We start from the raw sequence: 21,058 nt of genomic DNA, 5'->3' as shown, positions 1-21,058 counted from the left end.
CTGCTGTACTTACATGTGTAGCCCCTTTGGGATGACTCGCAAAGGAAGGAGAGCAGGATTCTACACACTAAGCATTTAAAAACAAAACGAACCTCCTGTTTCAGATGTCCTTTTTACACAAAGGACAAGTCGTTCAGTTAAAATATGGATGGGAAATATTTTAAGGAAACGGCTGAGTGTGCCAAATGGCCAGTTGGAACCAGCTGTACGTGTTGTGCAGTAACATCTGCTCATGGAGTTGTCTATGTAAAGTGATCAAGTAGTTTCCATTGAGGAATTCAGAGGTAAACTAATGTTTCGATTGAACAAAATGAACTTTTAACATCTCCATTTGAAATCCACAATGTGTTAATTAACTCAGCGGGGTAGAATCAAGATGCTTTTCTTGTCTGCTTTTCTAACTCCGGTGAATAAAAAAATGTGTGGTGGAAATCATGCAGGCATTTCCCTGGGTGCATGCTGGAAGTGGATGGATTTGTGTGATTAAGCTTAGAGATGGGCCCAATCATTCACAGTTTAGATCTGGATTCAGGCTTCTTCAAAGTTCAGAAGTATTGGGATCCAGGGTTTCAGTGTGTCTCACCATAGATGTAGGAAACAGCTGTGATGTTCATGACGTGATCATAACCTTTCCCGAGCTTCAGGGATTTTCAGTTGCTGATGAATAAAAATTCTCATTCTATTCTAATGTGTATCTACTTAATGTATATAGTGCCCAGGGCAAAGCAATTATTCACAGTCTCTTTTCTCTGTAAATAGATCTGGTTTTGTTTCTCAATGCTTTCCAGGTCAGATATGGCCAGTTTGCAAATAAATAAAAAAAAAAAAATCCATTTCTATCTATGAGCCCCACAAATTGAAAGGCAGTATTTTTATCCTTCTTGCATATCATCATGGGTATAAAAATATTTCAAACCAAATTCTGCTCTTCATTGTACCGCTGCAACTCTGTTGCTTTCAGTTTAAACTTGATACATAATTCTGTTGATGAAGCACAAAAGGGAATAGAATTCAGCTCACTCTCCCAGAGTTGGCTCCAAGGTGCTAATAAGAGTTAAATGCAGCAAAACCTTTTTTAGTCACTAAAGTCAGCAGCTCTGGCTGGGAACAGGTACACGGGAGCAAATCTCTTGAGTAAGGAGGTATACGTTTTACCTAATCGCTTTTATGAGTGGAGCCTCGCTTTAAGCAATGTAGAGTAAAAATCAAACGGAAAACATAAAACCTAAAGACACCCCTCAGTCATAACTGCACCTTCCTCTTACCAGGACCGGCTTCCTCTCTGGGTAGCAGGCACTCTCAAGCTGCTAGCAAGTTTCTTAAAATGGTTTCCCATAACCATGAGCATCACCTCACTCTTCTCCTGAGTTGAGTTTTCAGATTGAAATCGGATGATTTGTTGTTGCTTTTTAAGTGATATTGATTGATTGATTGATTACAGAAAAAACATGGTCAAGTTGAGTGAGTGTCCTGTGCCTTTCTGGGATAACTCCCAGACTGTGTCTTGTTTAAAGATGGGCCTGGTCCAGAACCCCAGACCTACGCTCCCCAAAGTTTAGATCCAAACCTTTCATCTTTGGCCCCTCTGTAATGGTGGTAGGGGTGTAACTCTGCATGTTTTTTATACAGAGGAGCCAGTGACCTTTAACAGCCAGTGACCATTTTTTAGCCAAGTTTCATGTTCACCATGGGTCAATTCATGTGTATCTTCAGCTTTTGGTAATGAGTTGACTTGTGATGCTGACAATGATTTCCTGACTCCGTGCGTGTAGTTGTTGCACCATGAAAAAACGCGGTCCTCTCACAAACTCAGCTACAGGTTCTGCCTCCTCTTTAATGAGTTAATTCCTTCAGAAGCTGGCCAGATTCCTGGGAGCTAATAAAACCAATAGTATTCTTTATGAGGGCATATTAGGTTTCAAAGATAAATTTGCTTGTCTGAGATAAGTGTACTGAAATAAATCAGCCCTTTTTAAGATGTGGAGTGGTTCCCATGTGGCAGAAGTAGATCACTCGCCAAGAAACGTTAAATGTGATTTATTCATGGAAAAATCCTGTATTCAAGTGAAGATTTATTTGATTTTCTTAGTGTAGACATAGGATAGATTTATTTGATTTAGACTGACTGGGTTAGATCCTGAAAGCATTTTATGATGGTATATGGCACTTGTAGTCTCTCGCCCCTTGAGAACTGAATTCGGATCCTGACAGAGATCACAGGTTGAAAGGAGTGTGATGATTCCATCCTCCCCCTAGTGGAAAGTGCCCATATCACAAATTGTCACATAATTGAGTTTTTGCTCGTGAGAGGCCTAGCTGTGGAGTGCTCTTTAACCACAAGATTATCCTCCTTTCTAGGGATTACTATCAAGTTTGGTCTGTCTTTGATAAAATAAGTGATTTGAGAATAGCTGGGAGCCATCTATCCTGCTGCTTTGGTTGGTATCTTTGATAAGTTCATGCATTGTACCCTGTTCTCAAGCAGCCACAAGGGCAGTATTGCCAACTCGAAAATCATGAGTTGGGGTCACAAATTCATGATTGTCTTAAAAATCATGAGAGTTCAATGAGTAAAAAATGTGGGGTTCTTGTCACTCGCCTCCTGGTGTTTGACTCTTTTAGAGTTCACGGTTTCAATACTTTTTTCTGACATCCTGAGGCTATAAACTTTTTTTGGTAATAAACAAAAGCTGAAATTTTCAGATAATCACAAGACTCCAGGAACTGGGGGTTTATACCCAAATATTTTGAGATTTGCAATAAAATTGTGAGAGTTGGCAAAAGTATGACAGGATATAATTACTTATTCTGAATACTGAGCGGGTGGCAGTTCAAAAATTAAAACACTGAGGTATTTGGTATTGTTGTGAGGATACAACATAACCAGACTCCTAAATCATCTTCTCCTAAAACTTTAAATAAATCATGTTTGAGTCTTGAGAACGTTCAACTATTTTTTCAATTACTTTTCATTTTCACTTGGCCTCTGCACTCGTGCGTTCCACCAACTCTTCCACCTATTAAAATAATAGTCCATCGGTAAAATCTGAGTGTCAAACCTAGTGTTTTTAACCATATTTATATTTTGATGCTTGTAAGCAGGAAACAGAATCAGAACCTCTATTTTTAACTGAATTATTTCCATTTAAAAGGAGGCTCGTCCTGATTTTGGTAGAAGCTGTGGAGTTGAGACGGGAAGTGCTTGTACTGCAACAAAAGAGGTTAAGGGAGGCTTTATTACTCTCTGCCAGATGAGCCAGTGAGATGGGGAAGGGGGAAATGACTAATGGAGGAAAATTGATGAGGCCCTTGGGTATCTCAAAGGGGAAGCTGATCTTTGTGGGAAAGCACCTAGTTTTCTGAAATTGTGTAGTGCGAAGGGAAGGGGCTTTGGTGCCTCAAATTTGAACAAATTAGGCTCTTTGGGGCAGGGGTGGGGCTTTGATGTCTTAAATCTAGTGAGAAACTGCTTTCCATGGATGAGGGAGCAGGTGCCCTTCAGCCTCCCTTCCCACCCTAGCTCCACATTCTATACGATCTCCAGGTAGATGAGGAAACCTGGCCATTGCTAGCTTTCCCACAAAAATATCTGCGTCAGGAAATCTTGATGGCACACCCTTGTGCGTATTGTGGTACGATAGCTCTCTGCATCACTACTGCTGCAGCTTTTGGTCTCTCAACTAGACACAATGTTCGGTCACATCTGTAAAATACACAAAGATAAATGTGACCGAAATGGAGTGTAACTGGAACATTCACAAGCACTGTGCTTCACTAAAAAGGGTAAGAACATCCTGTTTTTCTTCTGAGTCGTGCTATTTGTTTGGGTAACAAACTGTAGCACTATTGCACATAACACTATTACAGTAAGGGTTGCATTTTTGTGTTGTAGCAGATACTGAATTGTGACTGAAGGAATTAACCATCCTGAAATAGTGTCCCCTTCCGATCTCAGCAGCTGCTTTATTTATTTTTAGAAATGTTTCAGGTGAATTGTAAGGTTCTGTTTACTTGTTTTCAGACTTTCTTCTAAGTTCATTTTGGGGGCGGGGGTGGGTGGGGGTGTTTCACTTTCATTTCTGCTAAACCTTTTAAAAGTAAAATTAGTTTAGTGTATTTTTCTTCTTTATGATGAAATTTCACAGGCTTGTCCAGAAAACTTCTAAAAGTATGCTGTTTAATAGTAGATCACTATGATTATAGCTGGCTAATTTATAGCTGTGGTGAAAATCACAAAGGTTATAAGGAAGAAGAGTTCAAAGGAGATGCAGGCTTGAGAGAGAAGAGGTGGACTTCTGTGCATACTAGTTAAACTGATTAAGGTAGCGGAAGCTATAGCTAGATATATAGGGCCTGATCCAAAGCCTGTTAAAGTCAATGGGAGGAAGATACTGTGTATATGATTGTGTGATGTGGTATAAAGGTTTCCTCAGTTTGAGTCTGAGATTTACTCATGAATGGTGAAGCTATACATGATTTTTGTGGGTCATCCCAAATGAATGTCAGTAATACCTTTTCTGACACAGCACACCATCCTGTGAGATAGGAATAGGGGGTTAATGGTTTGGTGGCAAAATCTACTGGTGGCACAAAATGATTTGGGTTAGTCAGGATTAGAGAAGATCTGAGGAACTCGAGGGACGCAACAAAGCTAGATGAATGGGCATCATGGTGCAGATGTTTAGAGTTGACAAATGCTCGGTAATATGTGTTGGAAGGAATAATTTGAGCTATATACGTATTAATGGATTCTAAGTTAATGCAAACACTCAGGAAAGAGACATGAGTATGTCACTGGACAGCCCAGTGAAAAATCTCTGTTCAATGTGCAACAGTGTTGAAAACAGAAAACTAAATGTTAGGATGTACCCGTATAAAGAAAGGAATAAATATGTTGTTATGGAATATAACACAATATAAAGCAAATATTTAGCTGGAATGCTGTGTTCAGTTCTGGTTATTTTATCTTTTAAAACAAAAAAAAAAAAAAAAAAAGAGGGGCAGGAATAGAGAGGTTCAGAGATGGACAACAAAAATATCACCCTTCATAGGCCATAAGTGAGGCTAATTTTTGAGGGAAATTCTATATTTGAGGGAAAAGAATGCTTTAAAATGGCACCTGTTCGAAATTGCTCAGTGCTTTGGCGTGTTAAAATAAGTTTTAGTTGGTAGAGGGCAGATTAAACAGCAAAAGGTACAGGATATCTTTTATCACATGACTGTCCCCTCCAGAAGTGTGTATAAAAAGAAATCTATGCATACTCATTTAAAATGTATTTTTGCAATTGTTGCTGTGGGTTGCTGCAGTCTGTGATTTTAGTAACTAGTAATGTCTTGATCCTGCAAGATTCTAAGTAGTCTGGACCTGATCCTGCAAAGCATTTTAAGCTTGTGAGTCGTCTCAATTACTTCATTGGGACTGCTCACTTATTTATAGCATTAAAGCCAATATTAGTAAGTCTGCATTCTCTCCTCCCACCAAAACATCTTTTTTTAACACACAACCTCCAGAATCCGCATAGTAAACCCTAAGTTACTGGTAGAGGAAAGCTTTCTTTGAAAGGAAGAAAAGTTTGTATTTTCATTCTTCATGTGCTTTGGGCTACATGAAGTAGTCCAGAAATGCCCAAATGGTAAATCCTGACTTCTGGCAAATGCAAACGCTTTTTGGTAAATTGTAAATACTGACCTAAACGTCTCACAAGTTTCTATGAAAACAAGTATTCTGAGCTTGCTTTCCTGTACTATTGTGTACTGTTGCTGTGCACTGTTAAATCGCTGTCATGACCTACGCAGAGGAGGCTGCTTTTCAGCAATGGGTGAAGTTATTACTAGAGTGTGCTTTGTTCCTTCTGTAGGCCAAGCACACTGCACACATCAGTGGGTCTTTGCATTCCAGCATTCCCTGCCTCTCATGAGTAGCTCCATGTACACCACTCTCCCATCCCCCTCTCATTCAGGGACTCCCTACTACTCCCTTTCTCCCCCCATCCTCTTTGGGGCCCCCCATTTGCCCTTCCTCTTCATACCAGGTCTCCCATTCTCCTCCCCCTCCCCAATCTGCCAGAGGCTCTGCATACACCCTGATTCCATCCCTTTCCCTCCACCCTTCTTCTGCCTTTCCTTTCTGCCTGGGAGACACGTCATTTAGGGTGTCATCATTTTAAACTCTGGAAGGGTGGGCGGAACTGAGGGGAGGATATTGTTATTCTGGAAGTTGTTAATGGCGGCCATCAACCCATTCTTTGAGATATAGGCAATTGAAGAGATAGTTGAAGATGGATTCACAGGACTCTGGGTGTCCCCCATTTTCCGCTTTCGGTTTTTCCAGTTTTCATGAAAATCATTAAGGTTCTGCCTAGAACATTCTCTGAAAGTGAGGAATTGGTCGGATGTGCTATCGAATGATAGACAGAGAAGCGTCATTGAGTTGAGCATGAGACCTTGGTTTAATCCACTCTAGTCTACACTACAGACCTATATCAGTATAACTACGTTGCTCAGGGGTGTGATCTTTTCACCCCCCCACCCCACCCCGAGTGACGTCATTATACCGACCTCATCCACCCCCACCCCTGTCTAGGCAGTGCTGTGTCAGCCGGAGAGCGCATCTCCCTTCGACGTAGCTATGGCCTCTCACGGAGGCTTAGAGCGTCTTCATTAAAGCACTAAAGCTACGCACTGGTGCGGCCGTGCTGATGCAGCTTTTTAAGTTTCGACCTGCCCTCAGTCAACTCTCTGTTTTTACACAGGATTTACAAAAGGTTTCTGGGTTTGGTTGATTTGGCAGTTTTGTTAAAACCTGTCATTGCCAGTACAATAAAAGAAAATCTGCTTGTTGGGGAAGAGAGAATACAGGCTTACTCTGCCCTGAATGGGATTCCCATCTATTTACTGTAGGGGGGGGGTTATGGCAACATTTTTAAATGTTTTTTTTTGTTTTTTTTTTTAAAAAGTTGTCAGCTCCAGGTATGGTCTGAAGCCTTTTTAAAATAATGATGTGGAGAAAATTCACTGTTGAGCACACACCAAGCCTGGGCCATCTGGGACAGAGAGGAAACTTTCTTCTCGAGCTTGGAAATGAAGTGTCCTAGCAAAATGCTATACTGACCAACAATGCTATCACACCTCATCAGTTTTCACCCATATTTGAAAGACTCTCGTGCTTTAGAATAAGCACCATAAAAAAGATATGGCTCTGTGTGTAGATTTCCGTTGGGGTCAGTCTGTATTGATTTTGCACAGAAAAGAAGCAGAATGAGCCAGTGGTTAGGGTGCTAGCCTAGCACTTGGGAGACTTAGGTTCAGTTCCCTGCTACTGTGTGACATTGAGCAAGTCTTAACCTCACTGTGCTTGAGTTCTTCATCTATAACATGGGAATGATATTTCCCCACTTCATATGGGTGTTGTGAGGCTAACAGTGGTAATGGGGCTGCATAAGCACGTGAGATAGATAGAACCTGCAATGGAAGATGTTGATCAAATATTTTCACCATTTTGATTTCAGAAAACTAAACAGATACCAGTTATGCAACACTGATTTACAAAATAGCAGCAAAGGCTATGAACATTTGTTTTTCACATTATTCACACACCATGTAATTTAAAAGAAAGCCCTTCCCTTTAGCATCCAAGAAGAGTTTACTTGGGAGACTCTTGGACTTGTTTAACCTGTCTTTCTCAATTGTCTGTGAGGTAAATCCCGATTACTTCAGCTAAATTCCAGTGAACGCCAGAACAGTTTTATGTAAACACAGACAATGGCTAAGCCTTGCCCTGGTGCTTAGAATCCAGCAGAGCCAGGATGAGCAGAGATACTGGCAGGTTATTCTGCATCAGGAATCCTTCGAGCACAGGAGTACACATGATGGACAGCTGCAGTGTACTCTGGGGCACGCTTCCTGCTCCTCTGAGAATATTGACCCTGGTGCCAGGTATTGATTGCTTGAGTATATGACAGAAATTCTTGCCTTCCTGGGAAAGTGATACATTTTTCTTACCATGCAGTATCTCCCTGGTACACCAAGGTGCCTAGAAGCAACACACCCTCTGCCACAACACTCCAATATAGCAAATGACAGGATTTACCCCAATTTCTTGAGGACTTAACCTTTAACTGCTTGATATTTCTATAATTTTAAACTGAGCGGTCCTCCATTATATTTTGAATGTTGTACTGCAGTTTGTGAGAGTACAACAGGATGTCTGATTCTTGGAGCATGCATGGAGTTGCAGGGCTGTTCTGCTGACTCATGCAGGTGGTCATTAGACCCAGCTTGGGGAATTTCTTTTAGTATGTATTAAGAAGACAAAAAGAAGGAAAGAAACAAGACCTGATCCAAAGACTGTTGAACTCAATGGGAGTCTTTCCATTGTCTTCATTGCCTTATATCAGGCTCCCATGCTTTCCCAAGTGATTTATATGAGGATAGGAAGACTATTTTAAAAATAACTTAATCATTGCTGATATTATAAAATGCTTTGAAATAATGATGAGCGTGAAAGATCTGTGTGAATTAAATCAGATTGTTCTCTAAGGTAGTTTACGTTTTTCTGGTGGAATCATTATGAAAAAGAGGTCTCTCCGTTGATTCATTTTCCTGCTGTGTTTTCAGTTTCTGGGTTCCTGGGTAGCATCAACATAATTTTTTCTTCAAACTGAGGCAACTTCTTAAAGAAATGTATTCACAATACAAAGTTTTGCTTACACAGTGAAATATATCTGAGGTTGTGAAGGGATGCCCTGTATTGTGTGGGGTTTTTTTTAAATTACTCTGTATGTACTATCATGCAGCATGTTGCTCGTAAGTAATAACATTTGAAATAATTCATTTTGTTTCACCTCAGATGGGATATTTTGTGGTTGTGTTGTTTTTTCGCTTGGTGAGCTTCTTGAGGTACTCATCTCTTTGCCAGGATGTCTCAGAATGCTACTGTATCATGCAGATATTTCTAAAATGCTGAATGTGCAATAAGTGACTTTGGGCAATTGAGTCACAGAGGACCAATTTCTTCCTTCTCGTCTTTAAGTCCCCACATGCTTCTTGTGCTGAACATGTAGCCCTGTGTCTTTTCTTTATATTGTAACCCTTTTAGGCCGCAAAAATGTTAGGAATAAAATCTGTTTTTAAACTGTGCAAATTAACAACACTATACAGTGTAATTTTTATCCATAATAAATATTTGGATTGGTATCTAAAATCTGGTCTCTTTACAGGCTGCATAATGAATTTGAACCTTAAAGCTGAATAAATTTAGGTTCTGTCTATTGCTGCAGAATTAGAGCCAATGTTTTTTGCTGATTGCTACGTGCTTTAGCTTTAAGGAAATGCTTATTTACTTTTCATATGATAATTTGCTGAGTCACTCAAGACCCATATGTAAATCTGTGGTAGAGCTCGTCCTTGACTCAAGGGATCACAGGTGATGATGATAGTTTGCTTGAGAAAAGTGACAGATGCTATTTTAAATAAATTGAAGAGATGCTAATTTTAAATGAATACATTCTCTTAAAAAGCTAACAGAAGCAGTGCTTTTAGTGGGGTTTTGTAGAGCACGGTCTTTTTATTTCCCTTTATTGCTTCCTCGTCTATTAATCAAAGTCTACATGCCGAAGGTAATGGTTAGTGGGCCAAAATCTCTGCTACTGTAACTTGCACTTGGTGGAGTTACAGCAGCAGAGAATTTGGGGCCAGATCTTCAGTTGGTGTAAATCAGCATGGCTCCATTGACCACAGGTTACACCAGGTGAGGATCTAGCCCATTTTTATATTTAAACCTCTTTCTTGAGGTATTGCATGTAGCTGGAGTTTCTAGGGTTCAGTTATTTTGGAGTTTTATTGATGAAAAATGCTAACAATATGATAGCATATAAACCACACTTTTTAAATTTCTTTTTCAGACTAATGGACATATATCTGGTAATGGAGATGTATATCAAGAAAGGTTAGGGCGTCTGGAAAATGACAAGGAATCTCTTGTTCTGCAAGTAAGTCATTTCCAAAGTTAGGTTTTTTCCTCTTCTGTGTATGGATTGTGCTTTAAATGACTGAATGAGAAGCTTTGAGTGCAACATTTGGACTGAGAGTTTATTTAATCTTGCTAGATGAGCTTGTTCACGAGGCCTCTACCTTCTCTGATTCTATCCCTCCTTCAGACCCACATTTTCTTTGACACCTTAAAGAAATTATACAACTAAGAGATCTATGTATTTTTATTTGCTATTATTTTTTAATTCTTTATTCAGGAAAGGCTAGGTGGAGTAAATTCATAATCTGACTGATGTTCTCCTGGTCCTTCTTGTTTTAACTTCTTCCTTTTGTTTTTGTTAACCTTTTTCATTGCATCGGGTCTGACAATTGTAAGAGCAGGCATCAGGTCATCTTACCTGTAATATGATGGAGCTTACTATCCTGGGCATTGTAAAGTAACTAATAATAGCTAGGTAGGATCAGGGCTGCTCAATAGCTGGATGGGCTAGGTAGTCCTACAAAATGACATTGGTGATACAGCTGAAGATACCTTTGAATCTGATTTGATAGTAAAATAATGAAGTAGCATGGTCCTCAAAGGCATAGTGCTGGTAGACCTGCAGATTCCCAGACAAGACTCTAATGAGACCCCAACCAATTGTGGACATTTCTGAAAAATACTATGAGTTCTTAAAAGGAGGTATGAAGCCCTGTGATCCTGACTGAATTGCAGCTTTGGACAATTACTATCCGCCTACCAAAAATCCCACTGAAATTTCAGCAGGCCAGTGGATTTCTTTTTTTCTCCTCCTCACCAAAAGGAAACGAAGGTCTCGTTTACACTAAAAAAATTAGTAGTGAAAAATCCACACCCCTGAGCAAAGTAGTTAAACTGACATAATCCCCAGTGTTCACCTATCCGTTGACCTAGCTACACCTCTGACGGGGAAGTTCATTACCTATGCCTCCCATCAGCATAGGCAGTGTCTACACTGAAATGCTACACTGGTGGATCTGCAGTGCTGCAGCTGTGCCGCTGTAGCATTTCAAGTGTAAACAAGTCCTCAGTAGCTATGGAAACAATGGGTAGGACTAAATGGTCAGTTTTCACAATGGAGAGAGGTAAGCAGCGGAGTCCCCAAGGATCTGTACTGGGACCTGTATTACACTATTCAACGTATTCATTAATGATCTGGAAAAGGGGGTAAACAGTGAAGTGGCAAAGTTTGCTGATGAAACAAGACAGAAAATTTCATATGCCACTCTATAAATCCCATGGTGCACTCATATCTTGAATACTGCGTGCAGTTCTGGTCGCCCCATCTCAAAAAGGATATAATGGAACTGGAAGAGGTTCAGGAAGGGCAAAAATGATGATCAAGGATCTGGAATGGCTTCCATATGAGGAGAGACTAAAAAGATTAGGGCTGTTCATCTTAGAAAAGAGATGATTAAGGGGAGAGCTGATAGAGGTCTATAAGATCATGAATGGTGTGAGGAAAAATGAATAAAGAAGTGTTAATTACCCTCTCACACAATACAAAAAACAAGGGTCACCTGATGAAATTAATAGGTAGCAGGTTTAATACAAACAAGAGGAAGTACTTTTCATGCAACACACAACCTGTGGAACTCATTGCCATAGGATTTTGTGATGGCCAAAGGTATAACTGGGTTCAAAAAAGGTAAGTTCATGGAGGATAGGTCCATGAATGTCTGTTAGTGAAGATGGACAGGGATGCAACCCCAGGCTTGGGATGAGCCTAAACCTCTGGCTACCAGGAGTGGAAGACAAGGGTGGATCCACTCCATTATTGCCCTGTTCTTTACACACCCTGTGAAGCTCTGGTATGGGCCATTGTCAGAGACAGGATACTGGACCATGGTCTGATTCACTATGGCAAGTCTTATGTTCCTCCTCAGCACATACAGCATAACTATTGCAGAACGCCTCCTATGTGCTGTAATTGCAGAGGTTGCCTCTTATTATTTATTCCTTGTCCTGCAGGGTGATAGATGCTATATAAATTCAAGGTAGTTATGGATTTTCATATTTCTGTACTCTACAGGTAAGTGTACTTACTGACCAGGTGGAAGCACAAGGAGAAAAGATTCGAGATTTAGAGTTCTGCCTAGAGGAGCACAGGGAGAAGCTGAATGCCACAGAAGAGATGCTGCAGCAGGTATTGCGAGGAAGCCAGAGCAATTTCATTTCTCTCACTGTCTGTGCTTAGTAGATTTGTGCGGTAGCACTGAATACTGTTTTGTCTGCTTCTGTCAGACTGGTGTATTTAGTACAAAATTTTGGAATTTATGGTGTCACATGAAGAAGTGATAACTTTCTTGTTTACAGTTCTATTTTATTTGTTAAAATCGTTCTCATTCTGAGTCATGTCAGCCCTATCCTGCAGAGTAAGGATCTATTCCTACTCTCATTGGAGTCCCTGCACTGACTTCTAAGGGAGTTGGATTGAGGCCCTAGGTAGGATGGGTGTTATTTCTTAACTCTAATTTATTGTAACTCTACTTGCTGCCCTTGGCAACTGTGACAACCAGCAGGTTTGTTGGGGCAGCTGTTCCTGGGTCTGACAGCGATCACCCCACTACCCATGATCCTCGATGCATCCAAGTTAACTGCATCCAACCCGCAGCCACCAATTGTTCAAGGATTATCTCTCTCAATGGCTGCTGAGTTGTCAGGCCTAGAGCAAACTGACTTGCCCAGGACCTGGGGATGTCCATTATTCACGTCCTTTTCCTAATGGGGTGGAATTGGGCATTCCAGGGGAAAATCCCTCGTTAAACTAGAGTTAGAAGTTGAGTCCTGATTGAAGAGACAGGCAGCAGTCAACAGTCAAGATAGGCATTCAGTTAACCAGGTTAACGGTGGCTGGTATTCTTTGGCTTGATAGATTGGAGGAGGAGTCCTGCCTTTCTATCCAAGAGGCCTCTAGATGCAGGAAGGCCAGTTTCCTGTTCTCTATTTCTTGGGGCCGATCTTAATGTGGTGCTAAGCATGTAATTTTTCCTCCTCAGAAGAATAACTCTGTTCCTCTTCATCTTGAATCAGGAACTTCTGAGTAGAACATCTCTTGAAACTCAGAAATTGAACCTTATGACAGAAATTTCCAATTTGAAGCTAAAGCTAACCGCTGTAGAGAAGGACCGATTAGACTACGAAGACAGATACGGAGACACAGAGGTGAGTAAAACAGATGAACTGATCCTCAGAGCTTCATGTGGTTTCAAGTTACGTGAAACTTTCTCTCAGTTTAACAAAAATAACTTTCCAAATTCAAGTCATTCTGAGTCAGAAAGAAATGGGATTTGAGATGGACGGGCTCATGGTGGGAATGAACAGGTACCTTGCCTTGCTGTGCTCCAAACTAGGAGGTCACACTCAAGCATGCTCTTGTAATGAAAGACTTCTCACTGATGTTCAGTGAGAGCCAGACAGCATCTGACAGTTCTTTTAAATATCACTCATTTGACAAGTCAGAGTGTAAAATCCTGTCCCTATTGAAGTCAATGGGAGTTTTGCCATTGACTTCAGAGAAGCCAGCTTTTCACCCAGAGTCTGAAATGAGTGTCAGATATCTAAAATGCCAGCAGATATTCACTTAGGTCTGAATTCTGCCAGACTTTTACATGGGTGCACAGGGATGGGAGGCGAGGAGATGAATATATAGAGCCCTTCCCACAATGAACGGCTTGAATCAAGGGCAGGCAGAATTGCAACCCATGACTCACCTTCCTCTGGCTGCACATGGGCTAAGAAGTGGCAACTTAAAAATGAGTACGTTGCCTCTGTGTTCCGGAGAGCTGTTGGCCTTGTCTTCACTGCAAAATCTGTACCATTTTTTGAACACAGAATGCCACCCAGAGCTCCCAGTAGCACTTCCCTTTAGGCTAACACAATCACGCCCATAATGAGCCCAACAAATGTGTGTGTTAATTTCTTTTTGGAAGATGGAGCTCTCTGTTGAGGTTCACCAGAGTTAAGCCATTCAGCATGCGGCTTGTTATGCACAGTACCTGCACTTTTTTTGTTTTAATTTTTAAACTGACTCTCTTACCGTGGCTTTCTGCTACAAGGCTCAAACTGGCCAGCCCAGTTCCATGTGGTAACAGCGAGGGTGAATTGAGCCACCACATAGTGGTGAGCTATACCATGCCAACAATCTTCCGGTGGCTGTACAAGTTATTGCAGGCCACTTTAAGCTCTGATTTTATAAAAAGAAACTTTAAGTTTCTTACCCTTAACGTTGCAAAGGTAGGATTCCAAACGTGAATGAATCTGTGGAAAGAAAGAAACAGTAATGTAATTCTGGGAGGAATGACAAGCCCCATTAACTTCAATAGTGCACTCATTCTGAAGGCCGATGATGATAATGTAAATGTCAACGTTCATCATTTTAGCAAAGACATCTAGCTACTGTGGAGCTATGAGCAGAGCTTGCTTAGAGTTCTGTTGCCTTTTCCTTGCAGCCTGATCCCAGTTTTATATGAACGATTGCTATTGCCTAAAGGCAGTGAACTTAACCAGTTCAGACAAGTGCCATACATCCCAGTGCTGTAGAAATAAAATCTCCATCTGGCACAGGCAGATTGAATTCTTCTTAGTATTGGTAGTGCTGTGATGGGTCAGTCCCATTGTAATCGACTGGTTCTTAGAACTCCCCCAACTTGTAATGTTCTTTACTCAGCCCCGTGACACGCAGTAAAATGTGAAATTCTTTCCTAAGACAAAAAAACCATAAAAGATACAATGTGATCTGATCCTTACAAACTAAAGACCTCGCTGAGCAGTAAACACATCGGTACGAATGGCGAGCGCTTTTTTTTTTTTGGGAGGCAACATTTGACCCAAATGATCACAGTAAATGCGTATTGCTGAAACTGAATTCTGCTCTGACTCTGCTTGGAAGCATCGCTTGGTTTCTTAAATAAGTTTTCCGAAACAGGTAACAGAAGTGGTTGACCCTTCAGTGCTTTTGCTTTACTCTTTTTCTTTTTTTTTTTTGGGGGGGGGGATCTTCTGATTACAGTTTTTTCCAGTCTTTCCTGTCATCCCCTTCTTTCATTTCCCTCTGCACTGCAGTCACTCCATAATGTTATAGCAATACTCAGACAACAGATGGAGAAAGTGGAGGTGGAACTAGCACTGTTCCAGGAAAAGAGGTTACAGTATGGGGATCAAGAGGTGACTTTTCCACACCATGCATTGCAGCTGTAGACTCTGTGCAAAAGGCTTACTTGCATGGCAGCTATTAATACCAATATTTCTCTTAAATGCCTCCGAATATACCTAATCGTGGTCTTTTATGGGAATAAAAAGAAGATGCTGTAATAAAATAACATTCAACTTAAATTGCATTTAAATGCAATTATTGATGATGATGATTAAGAATAATGTAGTTTTATTTGCAGGACATCCATGCCAGAACTAATAAATTATTACTAAAATGTGTCTTGCTTTTTTTAAGAAAAAGGTAACATAGAGCTGCTTGCTTTATTACAGAACTTATTAGTTCTATGAGCTAGCTAGCCCTTCATGGCAGTAAAGAGTTGGTGACCACTCTACATATCTGTGTTTTATAGTTTTGGGGAGTAGAATTTTAAAAAGTGCTCATTGTTGACCTAACTCTATCCCCACTGAAGTCAGTAGTCAGTTGATTTCAATGAGGCCAATGCTGAGTGCTTTGAAAATCCTACCCTTGTGCCATTCACAGGCACAAAACCAAACAGAGAAACTTCATATCCAGAAGAAAGCACAATCAGCAAAAATGTCCTGAGCCCTCCAAAGAAGATAGTTGATTACTCCAAAGTACAGAACAGACTTTATTACTGATTGAGTTAAATAATTTACTTCTACACAGCCGTCCCATTTTTGCTTAAATCTACTACTAGTGCTTCCCTTTCAACTGGAAGTTAGTTTACCCTATTCACTGCTTCTCTTTAAATGAATACTTCCTTTTATTCTTTTTGCATAATTTCCTTCATCAATTAAATCTTTGTCTCCTAGAGTGGCTCTGTCCAGTATTCTCAAATACAGTAGCTTTTCAAGGTTTATGATGTAATTAATTTCAGTAACTCAATCAGTACTGATCTATTTTTTTCTATATTAAATAATCCCAATTGTGTCAATCTGTTCTCTGGTAAAACCTCTCCATGTATTTGTGTCTGTATCATCTTTTTGTGCTGTGCTCTATCCAGCTTGACTGTATCTTTCTTGAAGATGGCCAAAGCTGAACATTTTGGTCCAAATGTGGTGGTATGGATAACTAGGTAAACATACCTCGCAGTACTTGAAGCCTTCCAAATGGGAGGAAATTTTATTTAGGGAGGGATGTTCAGTCAGCCAGACATGACCCTCTACAGAGCCACAACTTGAAGTTAAAACTATCCTCCCTTCAAGGTTCAAACACCACACTCCTGTGTGGGGTGATTCTATGACATAGGTGCTGGAACTAGAGGTGCTGCTACACCCCCTAGCTTGAAGTGGTTTCCATTATATACAAGATTTATATTTTGGTTGAATGGCTCTCAGCACCCCCACTCTACAATTTGTTCCAGCACCCCTGATCTCTGAGTGGTGCAATGTCTCCATGGTTGAAGGTCGCATCCCCCAATGCCAGTAGGGGGAAATGAGCCCCACAGCCTAAAAATGTCCTGAATGTGCCCCAGCAGCTACCCATTCCCATTACTCATGCTAGGAGCATGATTAATATGAGCAGGAAATGGAATGGGGGTGCTGTGGGAAGACAAGAGGCTACATGCCGAACAACCCTCATCCCCAACATCTGCGCCTGCCATGGAAAGTCCTCCGTAGAAGGAAAAGCTGTGGAGTATGAACTGCATAGGTTTTTGGGGGGAGCCAAAGATTGGAGCATAAGAGCTGCACTTTGTGACTTCTGTCTTTTGGACATGTATGTACACCTAGCCCAAGCTATCATTTTAACCCTTTTGTGTGTGTGTTTTCAGAGGAGAGGTTAAATACACGTTGAGCAGGTTCTACAGAAAACTGTCTCATATTGGTGTTTCACTTTTCACTCTAGGCTTGATCCAGAGCCCATTGAAGTTAATCGAACTCTTGTTGATCTCACTGGGCGTTTGATCGGGGACTAATGACGTATTGTGGTTTTCCATCACCATATCTGAAGACCCAGGGGAATTTGGTGCAGATGTGGCAAGCACTAGCACCAGTTCCCAGAAGTAATCTGACCGTGGACTGTTACACTGATTTGTATTAGAGTAGCACTTACAGGCCTCCATCAGCATCGGGGCACCCATGCACTGAAAAGTTTATAATCTAAATCAATAAAATAGACAAAGGGTGGAAAAAAGGACAACACAAGCAGTTGATGAGGGAACTGAAGCACGAAAAGATGGACTGGGATTTTCAAAGGAGCCTGAGGAAGTTAGGTACTATTGAAAATGCAAGTCTTGCCCAAGGTCAGACAGGAATTTAGTGGCGGAGCTGCAGATTGAATGTATATCATCTGAGCACTCGTCCAGTGCCTAACCACATGACCATCCTTCCTTCCTACTAAAGGAGGCCAGGCTAACTGCAGTTCACTGTGTGTTACAGAAGAGGGGGAGCAGAGCTAAGGAGTGCAAAGAGCAGGATTGTGGCTTCCCACTGTGTAGATGCATAACAGGGCGGCAGAGGCTGCTTATTCCCCCTCTTTCTCCTTGGCCCATCTGTGCAGGGATGTAGTCTGGCCCATGTGTGCTGATGCAAAGGTTTTATATAAACCTACTTCTCTGCCTTGGAAAACTGACAAAGGAATGTAATTTATAGTATAATCTCATATATAACATACTTTGGCAGGAAATGAATTGTTAAATTTTCTTCTGCAAAACACATGGGTGATATTTCAAAAACAGAAATGTGGTCATAGATGTTCTTGAATTCGTTTTGTCGCTTTGCAATAGTTGTATAATATTTTTAATGATGATGATTATGAATTAGACAGCACCCAAATGTGTAGGAAGAAGTTGATTAGAATAAATAACAAGGCATGGTTCCTGCCCTGAAGAGTTTACAATCTAATATTAGACATGACACAAAAAGACAGTAACTATCAATAGGGGATGGGCTGAGAAAATGCTTGGCTTACAGCAATAATATTACCCTTTGAGGTTGTGTGCACATCTTAACAGTTCTCTTAGTTCTCTTTTTTTTTTTTTTTTTTTTCCCATTAAATTAACCGGAAGGAAGAAATTTTTAAAGGGATTTTGAATAAGGATTTGATTTTCTTTTTCTGGTATTTTCAATGTTAAACAGTTCGTGATAAAGTTATAAGTAATAACTTTATCAGTTACAGACATACACTAGATTATTTGCCAGTTGTTTTGAAGTCAAACATACAGCAACAAAAAAAAATCCAAATCTATTTCGATAAAAGCAATACACAAATCTAAGGCCAGAGACGCAGGGATTTGATTAAAAACGTCAACCTTTTTCATGAGCAAGGTACAGTTCAGTGTATTTAATTGTGTATGTTTATAAGAAGACTGACATGCTCTATCAGGTCCCACTTCATCCCTAAGTTGATGACGGGTAAGGAAGTGCCAGGTGGAGCCAAGTTATAAAGTTGTATGCTGACATAGGGATCATTAACAGACTCTTAATGATCTCTCTTTTAATTAACTTTCTAGTTCCGGTAGCTTAACTTGGAAGGGGTGTAGCTATATACCCTGACCTTCAAGTCAACTGTAAATTTTTGAAGTAGATGGAGAAGAGCTGTTTTATGTGGCAAATTTTTTCCGTTCCTTGTTTAACCACAAAAACATAGTTCCTTCCCCTCCTCTTCCCACCAGTTCAGAATTGCAGCTTCTTCAGTTCTGTTTGTGGTTCACTGTTGACATTTGCAATTTTAAATGGTCTGAGCTTTCTTAATTGACCCAGTATTGTTGTCAAGGGCATTAATTTGTGTCTCTGTAAGGAGATATTCCCCTGTGTTCACACCAAATCTGTTTCGCAGAGTGCATACTCCAAAGACACAGGCATCAACTGCTTCAAAGTGGCAGGGAGGGCCACAGCTGTATTAAACTATGCTCCAATTGCTAATTAAAACTAGAGGGCAAGAAGTGGTGAAAGTCGATAGGATGGGGAGATGCCTGGTCTGCCTGTGACGTGCTGCTCCTGGTTCCTGTTACTGCATCTCAGTTCAGGGGAGCAACCCAGTCCCTCAGAAATCACGGTAATACACCAGTCCCAACAATGACCTGCTGCCTGATACTGGGCTAGATGTGCCACTAAGCTTCCCAAAGAGCATGGGTGCTTCTGTAAGACTCATCAGTCCTGGATAATAAACCTGATTCCCATTTGGCAGGAGGATGGTTTATTCTACCATCTTACAAATGAAGCAAGGTTAAAGGCTAGAGCTCCCAGAACCTAGTGAATGACACAGTCAGGGTCCCCATTTAACCCTTACTGCCAGAAGTACCGATTGACCAACAGGAATATCTTAAATTAAGTTGCAATCATGGTTCAGGATAATAAAAGTTGAATAAACTCCCCAACCCCACCCTACCCTTTTTCTGTAAGATTTATCTGCCTCCTGCTTCTTGTCTGACCTTCATTAAGAAATAAAAATATTGCTACGTGGTCTTCAGATTCACTGAGTAGTTAGCATAGTATAACCAGTGAACTAGCTAAAAGGCAAGTAGGTGGAGAACATCTGGAACAGGGGTTGGAAGGCAAGTCATTCCAGCTACCCATAAATATCCTAAGAAGGGTGCCTGTCATTACTGGCGTGGATGAAAGTAGACTGCAGCACCTTATATAGAAACTGGTAAAACAGAGCACCATGCTGTTGTCTGGGGCTTGAAAGTTGTTAAACTAGGAGGTTTTAGTCATTTTTCCATCTTCTTGTGCCTGTTTTCCAGGACTCATAAAAAAGCAAATATATTTTTCTTGAGTGTTTTTCAGGTGAAACAGCATTACAGTTGCTACAGTGCATTTTAAGAATGCACTTTTAGCCAAAATATAATACTGGTCTGGAGATCAGGATTAACTAACAAAATTAGACATGATGAATAAAAAGCTAGCCAGAGGCTTCTTTCAGACATTAGCACTCAGGGAAATGTTTTCCCCTGCCAAACAGCAAGTTCAATATACCTTTTGTTATTTTCCAGCAGGCCATGCCTTGTTTACTTTCATGGGAGAGACATTCTGCCCAGTGGTGAATGTTCTGTGCTAAAGAGGCTGAGGAGTCCAAAGACACATGCTGCTCATTTCTGCTTGGTTTAGCTACCTGAGGATGTTTATGTAATCTAGTGCAGTTCCTTCCCCTGTGCTCTGCAAATACAGATACAAAGGATGCCCAATTCATTGTACTTACCATGCGTGAGTCCTAAAAAGGTTTCACAGCTCAGTTTGGAAGTTTATCTGAGAGGATAGTCTGGTGGTGAAGGCACTGGACACTTGGGTTCAATTCCTGGCTCTGCGACGGGCTTCCTAGTTGACCTTGGGCAAATCACTTAATCTGTCTCTGCCTCTGTAAAGTGGGGATGTTAATAATCATCGGTAAGGCTAAGATCTTGTCATAGATATTTTTAGTTAAAGTCACGGACAGATCATGGGCAATAAAATAAAAATTCATGGAAGCCCATGACCTGGCCGTGAAAATATCCATGACAAAATGGGGAGCCACTGGGCAGATGTGGGGGCGGGAGCTCTGGGGCCCCCCACCACCTGTGAGGGCTTGGAGATCCAGGATTCCCCTCTGCCTGTGGCTGGGTTCCCGGCAGCCCAAGGTGGAGGGGAGCTGTGGGGGGCTCAGCCAGAGGGTCCCCCTGCTGCCTTCGGTTTCCGCAACCTCCGTGACCAAATTGTAGCCTTAATCATCAGCATACTTCCTTGAATCTTGATTGAAACACTGTCAACCTTGGGTTTAGTCTCACCTCTTTATTAAAAGAGTTCTACAGCTGGTATTCCGCTGCTCCGAATGTTCTACCTCTCCCCCCCCCAAGAATGTTGAAACCTGCTTGTCCCTAGCTGCATCACTTCGGGTGAAGTGTAGCTGCTTCGAAAAGCTCAGGAAGGGCATGGCAGTCTTTGCAGAAGTCCGATCCC

General features: G+C 41.1%; 1 protein-coding gene across 2 annotated transcripts in view; it reads left to right on the top strand.

Annotated features, from left to right (window-relative positions):
* The window catches only part of PPFIBP1 (PPFIB scaffold protein 1), a 172,360-nt gene that overhangs the window by 105,416 nt on the left and 45,886 nt on the right, over positions 1 to 21,058 (top strand). Inside the window, exons 4-6 of one of the 2 annotated variants that reach the window (XM_077826099.1) lie at positions 9,903 to 9,989; positions 12,042 to 12,155; positions 13,043 to 13,174. In XM_077826099.1, the coding sequence (XP_077682225.1) occupies positions 9,903 to 9,989; positions 12,042 to 12,155; positions 13,043 to 13,174 (333 nt within the window). Of the gene's footprint in view, positions 1 to 9,902; positions 9,994 to 12,041; positions 12,156 to 13,042; positions 13,175 to 21,058 lie in introns of those variants that run through there. The other variant, XM_077826106.1, reaches the window with a different exon arrangement.

Source organism: Eretmochelys imbricata, chromosome 1 (assembly GCF_965152235.1).
Source record: "Eretmochelys imbricata isolate rEreImb1 chromosome 1, rEreImb1.hap1, whole genome shotgun sequence".
Taxonomy (NCBI): Eukaryota; Metazoa; Chordata; order Testudines; family Cheloniidae; genus Eretmochelys; species Eretmochelys imbricata.
Note: the sequence above shows the minus strand (reverse complement) of the source record. Positions and strands in the feature narration are given on the sequence as shown.